Source organism: Pangasianodon hypophthalmus, chromosome 22, assembly GCF_027358585.1.
Source record: "Pangasianodon hypophthalmus isolate fPanHyp1 chromosome 22, fPanHyp1.pri, whole genome shotgun sequence".
Classification (NCBI taxonomy): Eukaryota; Metazoa; Chordata; class Actinopteri; order Siluriformes; family Pangasiidae; genus Pangasianodon; species Pangasianodon hypophthalmus.
Genome location: NC_069731.1, coordinates 12,057,259 through 12,070,578, shown reverse-complemented (window position 1 = coordinate 12,070,578; position 13,320 = coordinate 12,057,259). Strand labels below are relative to the sequence as shown.

The window sequence follows — 13,320 nt, the reverse complement described above, 5'->3', positions numbered from 1 at the left end:
TGGGGGTTCAAATCCTGCCTCAGCCCTGTATGCACAGAGTTGAGTTTGCATGCACTCCCTGTGCTTCGGGGGTTTCCTCTTGGCACTCTGGTTTCCTCCCCCAGTCTAATGCAGATTGGCATTTCCAAATTCTCCAGAGTGTGTGTGTGTGGCCACCCCATCCAGGGTCTGTCCCCTGCTTTGTGCACCGAGTCCCCTGGGATAGGCTCCAGGAAACTCCATGACCCTGTGTAGGATAAGCATTATGGAAATTGGACAGATATACTGTAGGATACGCCTATTTCTGTGTGTGCAGTTTTTCCAGTCAGTGATATCAGGAACTGAAGAAATGGTGATGTAAACTTTGTACACTTCATATAAAGGGCATCTTCACTAAGAGCACTTCATGAAACTTCACAAAGAGACATTTTCTATGAACTAATGACTGTGTCATCTTCCCTTTTAGGAACTGTATTTATTTTTATCTATTTATATAGAAGCATTGGGATTTGTTGGCTCATTTGCAGTCAAATCTTATGAAGCACTGATTCAATACAGCTTTATATTTATAGAACTCATTATAACTTTATGCATTTATAATGTTAAGAAGCCCATAAGTCAGCTAAATGAATTGAAATGAAAGAGATACTTTATAGTCTCAAAGCTTCATGAATATGCTGGTAGTAAAAGAAACTTTTAAGATAAGGATAAAAAATGCATTGGCAAAATAAAATCACTACACACTTTTTTAAAAAAAAAATAAATAGATACACTGAAAATAAATGTTATTAGAAAGAGTAAAAGAACTATTTATTCTAAACATACATTTACATTTACATTTATGTTTATGGCATTTGGCAGACACCCTTATCCAGAGCAACTTACAGAAGTTTCTATCAATAAATACATTCTGATACTCGTCCACAAGTTTTTTTTTGTTTTTTTTTTAAAGTGCTAATGTAAGTACTTTAGGAATTATACCCATCTGCCTCCCTATTCACATATTAACCTTTTCAGTCTGATCCCAATTGGATAAGCAGACATTAGTCAGTTCTGATTTGAAACCCGGACATGAGTGTGATTAGCACGATTGGTCAGCAGCCCAGTTTTGTGTTTTCTTAACCTGAATGTCATGGTTTGATTGGTCTGCAGTGTGCAGACAGGGGGCTAAACAGCTGACCTTGTCATATTTATATGGGCTGGCTGCAGAATTGTTCTATCGGTTGCCAGAGGCTTGAACGATGGCGCTTGTCAGAGCTAAGCCCTATCTAATGAATCATCTTATCACAGGTGCACACCACTCTTATACTAAAGGGAAAGAGTGTGTGGCCAGTATGTTTTTTTTTTATATATATACCACGACTATCACTTTTAATTTTAATTCAAGTTTTCTCTTTCTCGTTAAAATACAGCTTATGATCTCTTAGGACAAGACGTCTAATAATTATTTCTATTATTATTATTATTATTATTATTATTATTATTGCAGATATTGTGATGTGCTTATGGGTGGCACATAATAAATTCTTAAACAGCATATCTGATTACAGATTAATATACAGTGTGATTATTTTGTGTGTATTTGCGTTGACACATTTCAGCATGTACAGGCAAGTGTGTGAACATGGTCAGCGTCTTGATGCTGAACATCCCTAATGAGCTTGGCGTGTACTCGGTTTCTGAAGGCACCCGCAGGGCCTTGGCTGGATGTATCGCCGTTACGCTGGCTTTGATGGACCACGCTGTGCGTTTTTTACTGTGCGTTCATGCTGTCATGGCCGCCTGACACAATCAGGTCATGGAGATGGTCAAAGCCTAGGGCTACAGCCTCTGCTCCTGACCTTATTACAGCAGCCTATTATTTAGTTTGAGCTCTCTAAAACACTTGTAGGCCTTTGAGCCTGAGCCCCCTCCTTCTGCTCTTTCTGCTTTTAACATTAAAGATACTAATACATGCCCTGAACAGGGCCAGATGATGCCTCAGACATGACACAGAAAAGAAGATAACACAATCAGAGGCATTGAATCTCAGATGAGATGTCAAGGCTATGTGTTTGTCTTTGTGGCTCTTGGGCTTAAGTAAAGGCCTGGTGCCAGAACTATCTTAGTCACATTGCCTTAAGCTCAGTCTAAATGTAGTAGATTGTCCTCTAAGCTAAAACAGCTTCCATGATCGCCTCTGCTAGAAACATCGGTGAGCACAAGTGAGTATCGATATTATGTATTTTCTCTTGTTTAAAGAGCAGAGTGTGCATTCAAGGAATGTTTCACCTAAAAGACAGAGTGAACACAGAGTGAATACAGAATTGTTTTGGCAAATTTAAAATAAAACTATAAGTCCTCACTCTGAGCTATAAATCCATCAAGTCAAGCTGCATGCTGAGGAAAAAGATAGATGGAGTTCAGAGGTCTCTCTTCGTGTGCTCCCGTTTACACTTAAATATAAAGGAAGCCTCTGGGAGTTATTTTGTGGTTCAGCCCCGGAGCTAAATGGCAGTGGATGCTACCTTTCTCTCTTTATCACTGTAAATAGCAGTTCTGGAAGTGTCAAGCTTTTAGCCTTTTGTTCATTGTTTGTGAGTTTGGCTACGGCTGAGTCTGCTTTGTTGACGCTGAACCTTATCATTTGTCCACAAATTGTTGTTGCCAGATCTTCTTTGTTATTAGAAAGATGGTCGATAATTTGACAGTCTTCCACTTTCTGGCATTCCGTAAAAAGCTGGAAGTGTGTGAGACACTCCGTAGCTGATTCTCTGTGTATGTAAGGCACTAAAGTGCTCATTTTAAGATGTGTTTTGTCCAGTTTGTCCAGTTACTATTGCTATTTATGATGTAAAAAGTGTCATAAAGCATATCATCTTCAGTGCAGTATTGAGTTCAAATAGTATGTGCTTTTGTTTTGTTTTTTGTTTTTTTTTTTGGCAGGATTTGATGTTAGAAGTTTGGGCTTCTCTTCCAATATGGGTTGCAATCCTATTCTCCTCTGAACAGGGGGCACTAGGGGAGAAAATGGGCAGGGATATTGGCTGGTGACCATGGCGAACACTTCAGATTGGCCTGGCTGTAAGAAGGAGATGACATTTGTTGCAAAACAGTGACTTCTCACAGGAAGAACAGAGAGAAGGAGAGAGAGCGAGGATGATGATGAACACCTTGAGTCTACACTGTAAAATATGTTCCATAAAAAAAAGAAGATAAAGGATAAAGAAAGCAGAGTTGAAAGGCAGAGAGAAAATGGCTGTTGACTTAAGAACATTACGTTCTTTTATCTTTTTATCTCTTAACCAAGGTGCTTTCATTAATTCAAACATATATATTATGCAATAATATATATTTAGAAGTATGGAAATATATGATTATATGAAGTATGGAAATATATGATATATGATTCTGCTATAAATAAAATATTGTTAGTGTTTGTAATCTGGTGTGGTATAAGGGGAATAAAACACTTAGTAACTCCAGTTCATTTCAGACCTCATCACACAACCCAGTGATTGATTAATTTCCTATGACAGTATGTCCTGTTATGTTTTATTCCTAATACCTAATAAATGATTTAACAAAATTATTTTAGCATTTTATAACCAACAGGAGAAACCAAGGGAGTTCTTTGTTGAATACTTTATTCTTTGTTGTATTTTCCAATCCATCCTACGTAGCATAGAGCGAAATTTAACATGAAAAATGTTCTGTATTTGCAAGACAAGAGACAAGTGAATCCTGTGCATGTGCGAGCAGGCTGTCATCTCCTCGCTGTTCATACAAATAGTAAAACCACTTAGCCCAATGAGGATGAATAATTGAGCAGAGCAGCTCCTGAGACACTAGCATCGTCACCCAGCACAATGAAATATGCTAAGTGGCAGGAGTGAGTGCTGAGGAAGGGATAAAGAGCAGGAGCACTGGAGAGCAAGAGATAAAGAGGGACGGGGAGAGAGAGATAAATTATCTTTCGCGTAATGCGAAGCAACGCAGGCAAATGAGCCGTGGAGAGGATGAATTACAGATCGCTGGCATGCCACTCTGTCGCTATTATGTCACTGAGAGAGGGATGAATCAGAGGGGGGATGAGTGGACCAGTACAACACAGAGGGAAGCACTGCTCTTAGTTTCTAGATGGTTTACAGTGTTGCTAGTGTGATTTAAAGGTGTCCAAGGGTAAATTACTTATCAGACATTATGCACACTCTCTAGGTAGAAAATCAGATGCGCACACACACACACACACACACACACACAGACACACACACAAATATATGCACTCTTTATATCACAAGAAAAGAATGGCATTAACATAGCAACATATTGTATATTAATTAATTAAAAGGACAATAAATTATTTAAAGAGTAGCAATATAACAATATGCAGTCTAATTAACACATGGCCACACACACACACACACACACACACATTTGTCTTACTATCCTTGTGTGGACCTTCTACTTACATAATTATTAATGCAACAATCATAAGGAGAACTTTTGGCTGGTTTACTTTTTTAAATTAAAAAAAAGCAGATTTCCTCATGGGGACCTTTTCTTATAATTGTGCGGACATTTGGTCCTGATCAAGATATAAAAACATACCCATATACATAAACACACAATGAATGTCTTTTTATTCATTATTGTAAAAAGTGTTATTATTATTACAAGGGGTCACATATTATCTGTTTATTTATAACTAATAATGATTAAAAGTGGCAATATTAGTGTTTTATTTAGTTTTATGTCCTTACTTTTTTATTTGTAGGTGTTATTTGCTTCTCCTTAATAACTACTGCGTCTAGAATTGTATGGGACCCTTAATATAAAGTGTTTCCCATATTTTTTATTGTTTATAAGAAATGCTGCACCCTGAATCTTGTTGGACTTGTAAAGTGACAATAAATTCCATATTCGTAATTTCGTAGCCATTGAAAGGCAATAAAGTAATGATTTTATTTGACTCCCAGTCTCAGTGCGGTCCATGCCCGAGTTCACATGAAGTGAACCCTGACCACATTTTTCAGATGGACCAACGATAAAGTCACAGCCTTTGGTATTTTGAGAACAGAGAGCTGAATAGAGAAAGGAAAAGGACTGAAAGAAATGAACACTGAATGAAGCAGAGAAAACAAGGAGGCCGTGGAGTGTTTTGGAGTGAGAGTATAGGAGCCAGGGAATTAGAAGTGTTTGTGTGTGTGTGTGTGTGTGTATAGTAGCGTTGGTGGTGGAGTGAGAGATGCCTTAAGTGCCACAACTGTATCTCAACCACTTTCTAAATTACAGAGTCAGTGAATAGACACAAGCTGTCCATGGCAGACATACACAAGCACACACACACACTCATTTCATCTGGTCTTATAATGGATATGAGTCAGTGGTGTGCACCAGTTAACACAAATCTACTCACATCCTGACCTTTACTAGCTGTGTATTATATGTGCGGAAATCAGCACAGCGGCTGTGTGTGTATGTGCCTACATTTTCTACAGCACTTTGACCTTAGCAATGCTCAAACCACTTTGACGGATAATCATGTGGGACGTACCTGACAGTCCTAAGCAAAACAAGCCTGATGATCTGAGGGTTCTGATACAAGGACATATAGATGTCATCAGTGTATGTGTGTGTTTGTATGTGTGTGAGGCCAATCTTTCAATGACTACTACAGCTGTTCAGTGACTTCTTTCTTTTCCTCTGAAATAAACAGGTTCTTTTAAAACCTCCACTACAATGAACTGTTTTTCACTCAGTCAATACTTAATACTCACAAATACATATTATATTTGAAACTGAGAGTTTTTTTTTTAATTTGAGAAATAAAAACCTAGGTATGGCCCTTAATGCAATACGCAGAAGAAACAAATTTACGAAGGCTGGCACAAAATAATGTGTCAAAACATTTGTTTTAATAATTGATGTAATAAAACCTATAATAATACTTAATAACGTAATAATACTTCCTCATCATCCCCATCATGTTTTTCTTGATTTTAGCACATGTGGATCTACATGATTAATCACACAACCACATATTTAATTTTAAAAATCGTTCTTTGTCCACCTCTATATTTATAGATAATTGGTACAATCCCACTGATGCCAAACTCTGCAGGACCTTCCAACCAAACAGGGGGTGGGACTTCATCTCTCCAGGTCCAGCCAATCACGCCGCAACTGCTGACCAATGCACAAGGCCAGATCATCGCCACGGTGATCGGGAATCAGATCCTGCCTGTCATCAACACACAGGGAATCACACTATCACCAATCAAACCTGGACAGCAGGTCAGGACTGTTGCACGCACACACACACACACACACACACACACACACACACAAACAAGCACACACAAAATACTGCATACACACTACAATGCATAATTCTGCATATACACTTTACTACTTTACTGCACAATTTTGCACACACACACTGTTCTACACTACCACACACTGTGTACACAGCAACAAATGTTTATCAGTGAACACTGCTTCATACACACTACAGTACATTATTATGCACTGCTTCATACACACTACTCCATACACACTGCAGTACATTACTACACATATAGTACATTTCTCTAGTACAATACTACACGCTGCTACTTACAGATGAATTTTACTGCTAGATACACGCAACAGTACATCACTACAGTACATCAATTTAGTACATCACTAAAGTAAATCACTATAGCACATCACAACAGTACATCACTACAGCACATCACAGCAGTAAATTACTATAGCACATCACTATAGCACATCACTACAGTACATCACTACAGTACATCACTGGAATAAATTACTGTAGTATATCACTAGACTACATCACTAAAGTACATCACTGCAGTAAATTACTGTAGCAGATCACTATAGCACATCACTACAGCACATCCCAGCAGTACATCAATATAGTACATCACTAAAGTAAATCACTATAGCACATCACAACAGTACATCACTACAGTACATCACAGCAGTAAATTACTATAGCACATCACAACAGTACATCACTACAGTACATCACAGCAGTAAATTACTATAGCACATCACAACAGTACATCACTACAGTACATCACAGCAGTAAATTACTATAGCACATCACTATAGCACATCACAACAGTACATCACAGCAGTACATCACAGCAGTACATCAATTTAGTACATCACTAAAGTAAATCACTATAGCACATCACAACAGTACATCACTACAGCACATCACAGCAGTAAATTACTATAGCACATCACTATAGCACATCACAGCAGTACATCACTACAGTACATCACTGGAATAAATTACTGTAGTATATCACTAGACTACATCACTAAAGTACATCACTGCAGTAAATTACTGTAGCAGATCACTATAGCACATCACTACAGCACATCCCAGCAGTACATCAATATAGTACATCACTAAAGTAAATCACTATAGCACATCACAACAGTACATCACTACAGTACATCACAGCAGTAAATTACTATAGCACATCACTATAGCACATCACAGCAGTACATCACTACAGTACATCACTGGAATAAATTACTGTAGTATATCACTAGACTACATCACTAAAGTACATCACAGCAGTAAATTACTGTAGCAGATCACTATAGCACATCACAGCAGTACATCACTACAGTAAATTACTACAGTACATCACTACAGTACATCACTACAGTACATCACAGCAGTAAATTACTACAGTACATCACTACAGTACATCACTACAGTACATCACTGGAATAAATTATTGTAGTATATCACTAGACTACATCACTAAAGTACATCACTGCAGTAAATTACTGTAGCACATCACACTACAGTACATCACTATAGGATATCACCACAGTAAATTACTACAGTACGTTACTACAGTACATCACTATGGTACATCACTACAGTAAATTATTACAGTACATTACTATAGTACATCACTACAGTACATCACTACAGAAATTATTATAGTACATCACTATAGTACATTATTACAGTACATTATGACAGTATAATACATTAATATGGTACATCACTACAATACATCTCTAGGGTAAATTACTATAGTACATTACAGTACATCACCATAATACATCACTACAGTTCTGAATTTTTCTAGTTAACAACTGCAGTCATGTTTTTAACTGCAATCATGCTCTGATGTTGGTTCATTGGTCATTAATTTTATTCAGTGATAGGCTGAACATTGGTTAATTCTGATTGTTGATTATTTGGCTTATTTAGGTCATTATTTAAAAAAAACAATTAATACAAGTGTTAGTTACATGCTACTGGTCTATTAATGCTGCAGTTCGTGGTTTGTTCATGTTAATTATTATGTTAAATAATGTCAGTCAAGGGAAGTAAATTCTTGTCTATTGGGCAAAATCCTGTAGACCAAAATTACATTCAATGCTTGTTTTTTTTCAATCCTTTTTGTTTTATTTATGCATGATTGTAATAATACAATCATACATATGATGACAAGTATGACTGAAATAAGGTCATGATAAATAAGCTAATGATAGCATTTATAAGCGCTCTATACTGAGGTGCTTAATCCACACCAGTACCTATTACATAGACATAATGTATGTTCTATTAGAAAATCACACAGTTTAATGGAGAAAGTGAGGCATGGCTTGTGTTCTTATTTTTCCGATGCCCTTTATGTTCCATCTGAAGCCTGTAACCGGTTTGAAGGCCATCTGAGCTTATTTATTAGTGTCATTCAGTATCATAGTACTGGACTCCTACATTTTATATTATATAGGTTTAAAAATAAAAGGATGAAGTGCATTTAAAGTTTATGAAGTACATTTAAAACTGAAGGAAAAGTTTCTGCCTTCCTCTTGTATTAAAGATATAAAAGAAAAAATGACTTAAGAATGCCCATAGTACACAAATATAAGATGTTATTGTGTCAGTGCTTTGTTACACTCCTGACAGCACTAGTTAAGATTACAGAGAGAGAGAGAGAGAGAGAGAGAGAGAGAGAGAGAGAGAGAGAAAGTTTTTCCTTAGCTCATAATAAATAGCAGGACCTTTTTGGGTTTATGTGTATCTGTGTAGTAAGAGAGAGACAGGTCTGTGTGTCAGTCTGTGTGGATTTGTGTGTGTGTGTTTAAGTGTGTGCAAGAGAAAAGTATTAAATAATGTGAAAAATAATTAAGTGCTCTTGTGCATATTCACTCATAGTGTGTGTGTGTGTGTGTGAGAGAGAGAGAGAGAGAGAGAGAGAGAGGAGAGATGCTTGTCAGTAGAATGCACTCATTCAATAGAGCCACTGCATAGAGAAGTATTAAAAAAGGTTTTTCAGCCCCCTACACACACACACACACACATACACAGGCATTTGTCTTCACTACACTACTGATATATACTACAGACAAATAATTCTTGTCCATATCCCACCCCACGATTTAGAGTCATTCAGTGGAAAAAATGCACCCAGGTTAATCTCATTTCTCTGGGAGGTGCCGTGTGTCATTTTCATAGGCCGTTTGATCACTCGTGCGAACACGCTAATGTGTTTGTAATAATGTTTATGGTTTTGTGTGCACTCTAAAACGCCAACCATTTCTGTGCCCCTGATAATTTATGGCTGTCAAACACGACTGGCTCTGTGCGAGCACCACAGATTCGGGATAATTCTCCAGAAGCTGTCAACAGTTCTGACAGTGTATGCAACACTTGTTCTGACATCCAAACAAACACCAGCATAAACACACACACACACACACACACACATACACACATACACACACAGTCTCTGCAGAGTATAATTAATAGCACTAGGGACTAGCACAAAGAAGCCAACCTACATTTTTTCTCCAGGAGCCGCATTGTCTTGATCTTGTAAAAGCAAATCAACTGTGCATATAACATGAATATATCAGTTTTATGCTCTTGACAACCTGTACAGCACAAGTAGAATTCTGGTTACTTCTTTCACTAAACTGGAGCATCTGTGATTCACGAATGCCGAATGCGCCAGCCTTCCCAATGTGCATTTTTAATGTGTATATGACAGCAGTGTTTAAAGAAAGTTTGGAAAGATAACTGACCTGAACTAGCATTTCATCTAGCCCAAATCTTTATCTTAACCAGGAGCTGCAACAGCGACACTGCAGTTACCCTTAGAGAAAAAAAAATCACATATGTTTCACATAAGTTTCTCACAAGGGCTTATGAATAATATGTGAAAAACATTCAAGTTAACATGTGACATCATGTGAATAATGTGTGTTCACATGTTAAAAAAAAAAAAGATTCTTGGCATCATATTCCGATCACATCTGAAAAATGAAACTACATGCCCTACACGTGAAAAATGAACATAAAAATACATGAATCATGTATAAAAATCACGTATGAAAATGAATGAAGCATATGAAAATAAAAGCACATACACTACATGTGAAAAATGTGTGAAGTATAACATTTCAGTGGTCTAAAATCCAAATGTGTAAATTTCACATGTGAATCATGGGATTATTTACGTGATGTTCATGTCACTTTTCTGTACCAGACCATAATGCAGAATGTTTTTGTTTTTTTAATAACAAAAATAGCTTTCTATACAGTTTTATAAAAAATGTTAATATATACTGTGTTTTTCTTTGGCTAAAAGATGATATTTATTCAAAGAAAACAGTTTACATTACACGGTATACATGTGGATAGACAGTATGTGTGCCCATATGTGTTTCTATGACAAATATTCATGTGTATAAAAAAAACTACTATGGGCTCTATTTCCATACAGTCATAAGCATAATTTCAGGAAATAACGCTTGCTCATATAAAATGGCAGTTGCTATTTTCATGGTCAGAGTTCGACCCTGGGATTCCATATATGCAGACACAGTTGAGTTATCCAACACAAGGCCTTAAAAGATCTGTCTTATTTCTTATAACTTGGCTTTGTGGATGTTCCTTATTTATTTCACCCCAAACTACTGCTTAAAAGCAACAGGCTGAATTGTTATTTTTAACAAATAAGAACAAAACAACTCAGTTATAGCTACTTTAATGTGAAATGCACAGCTGGAATTATAAGACTCTCTGACACTTTTGTAATTTTGATATTGAACCATAAGGTTTTGATCCTCAGTAAGTTCAAAATAAATACAACTTTATATTTGTTTTATACTTTTAAGCAGTATACTGTATATCATTTCTTCCACATATTTAGTGGCATGAAACATTACCCCCAAAACATCAGATAGAACCTTATGATTCCAAGGTCTTAAAGTAACATCATATAGTATTAATTAGAGTGAATAAAATGTACAACAAATCTATTAATAAAAAAATAAGATACTCTCCAAATGTATAGTCATTGTAGAAATGATGATTCAGTCAACATAAACATTGGCCTAGAGGATCACATGTGTGAATAAACACTCTTTAGAGCACGCCATAAGTTGTTTTGTTACATTCTAATATCGGATATTATTAATAAAAAATGTCAGTGTGCTGTGTGTGTCGCTCAGCTTTTAAAAGGAATGAAAGGAGTCCATTTGATTTGATTTTTTTTTTACATCTATTTACACCTCTTGAAAAAATATATTCCTCCACCCCTTATTTTATGCCACTTTTTTTTTCCAAATTGCTAGATGTAATCATGAAAAATATTACATCTGCATTATATTAAAAAATGCACCCTCATACTGGTATCTTAAGTCCCCTCTTATTGCTTATTGCTCATATATATATATATATATAATTGGAACTAAAGGACCCAAACCTGTTCCAGCATGACAATGACAATGCCCCTGTGCACAAAGCAGGATCAAAAAGACATCCTTTGCCAAGGTTGGAGTGGAAGAACTTAAGCCCTAACCTCAACCCCACTGAACACCTTTGGGAAGAATTGGAATGCTGACTGCGCCCCAGGCCCCCTCGCTTCACATCAGTGCCTTATCTCACTAATGCTCTTGTGGCTGAATAGGCAGAAATTCCCACAGCCATGTTCCAAAATCTAGTGAAAAGCCTTCCCAGAAGAGTGGAGGTTTTTATAACAGCAAGGAAGGAACAAACGCCATATTAATGCCCAGAGTTTTGAAATGGGATATTCAATAGTCAGGTGTCCACATACTTTTGGCCATATTGCATATATAAATTCTACATAAAATTGACCAGTATCTGCATGATTTTATGCATTGCACTTCTGCCAAATGATTGGCTCATTGGACAATTGCATGAATGACCAGGGGTATAGGTGTTCCTATTAAAGTGACTGGTGAGTGATTTTTTAAATTTCAGTGCACACCTGTTTCTGTTTGAGCAAAGGCAGGGTATTTTGATACTACATATCCTACATTGTGTGCATGAGAGACGAGAGTGACAAACTCTAAAACTGGCATCTCAGCTATTCCTGGTCTTTTTCTTACCTCCATCATTATCTTAGCTATGCCCACTGATACACTCTCATATATTCTGCACTGTCTCTGGTATTCACATTTCTATGTGTGTGTGTTTGTACGTGTGTGCATCTCCGCAGCTGTCCCAGGCTGCCCAGGCCCAGCCACCGGCCCCAGTGTCTCAGCCAGGCCTGCTGCGAATGCCTCACAGCCAGAGTCCTCTCCGCCAAGCCTCTTCATCCTCCTCAACCTCTTCATCCTCATCTTCAGCACTCAGCGTGGGGCAGCTGGTTAGCAGTGAGTACAAACAGCCCACCCTCTTACATACATGCGTACACACACACACACACACACACAAGCACACAGAAATCTTGGATAAAATTACTGGTTGGTGAAATGGTGGTTATAACAGGCCTAGCTCTGATGCATTTGAAGGTTTAAAAGGAAATAGTGTTTTGAATATTGTAAAGCAAACAGAGGTCGTAGTGCTCAAGTACACCAATAAACGTCTGTTCAAACCAGAATACAAAGAAACTCTGAGAGCTCTGAAACTCTGTTTTTATCCTCTGTGTATCAAGGTCTGCCATCTACATGGCCGAACTCTGTACTGATATTTATTCCCGTCTTTGTCTGGAGCCAAACAGTATTTGAATTGTTTTTTCTGCACTTTTTCTTTGTGACTGTGTGCATTAAAAAGTGTATGTGTCATAAACAGAGGCTTGTGTGCGGAGTTGCTTAGCCACCACATATAAATCACTCCCTGCTGCCTGTCACAGACCCGGCGTCTCTTTAAAAAACTGCTTTACTTAGATAAATTCTCATTTGTCACAGGCAATTGCCTTAAACCTGTTTCAAAGGCATCTGCGATGGAGTTTTGAATTCAATAAAAGGGAAGTTGCCATTGATCGACTTGTTGCAAACGCAGCCAATGGTCTGTTTCATATTTCTTTTCCCCCCTTCTTCTGTGTCAAAATGTATGTAATA

At 37.3% G+C, this 13,320-nt stretch overlaps 1 protein-coding gene across 2 annotated transcripts in view; it reads left to right on the top strand.

Annotated features, from left to right (window-relative positions):
• Window positions 1-13,320, top strand: part of pou6f2 (POU class 6 homeobox 2) — a 94,480-nt gene that overhangs the window by 69,746 nt on the left and 11,414 nt on the right. For both annotated transcript variants that reach the window (XM_026938181.3, XM_026938182.3), the window contains 2 exons: window positions 6,046-6,255; window positions 12,477-12,633. In XM_026938181.3, coding sequence (XP_026793982.2) covers window positions 6,046-6,255; window positions 12,477-12,633 — 367 coding nt within the window. The remainder of the gene's footprint in view (window positions 1-6,045; window positions 6,256-12,476; window positions 12,634-13,320) is intronic.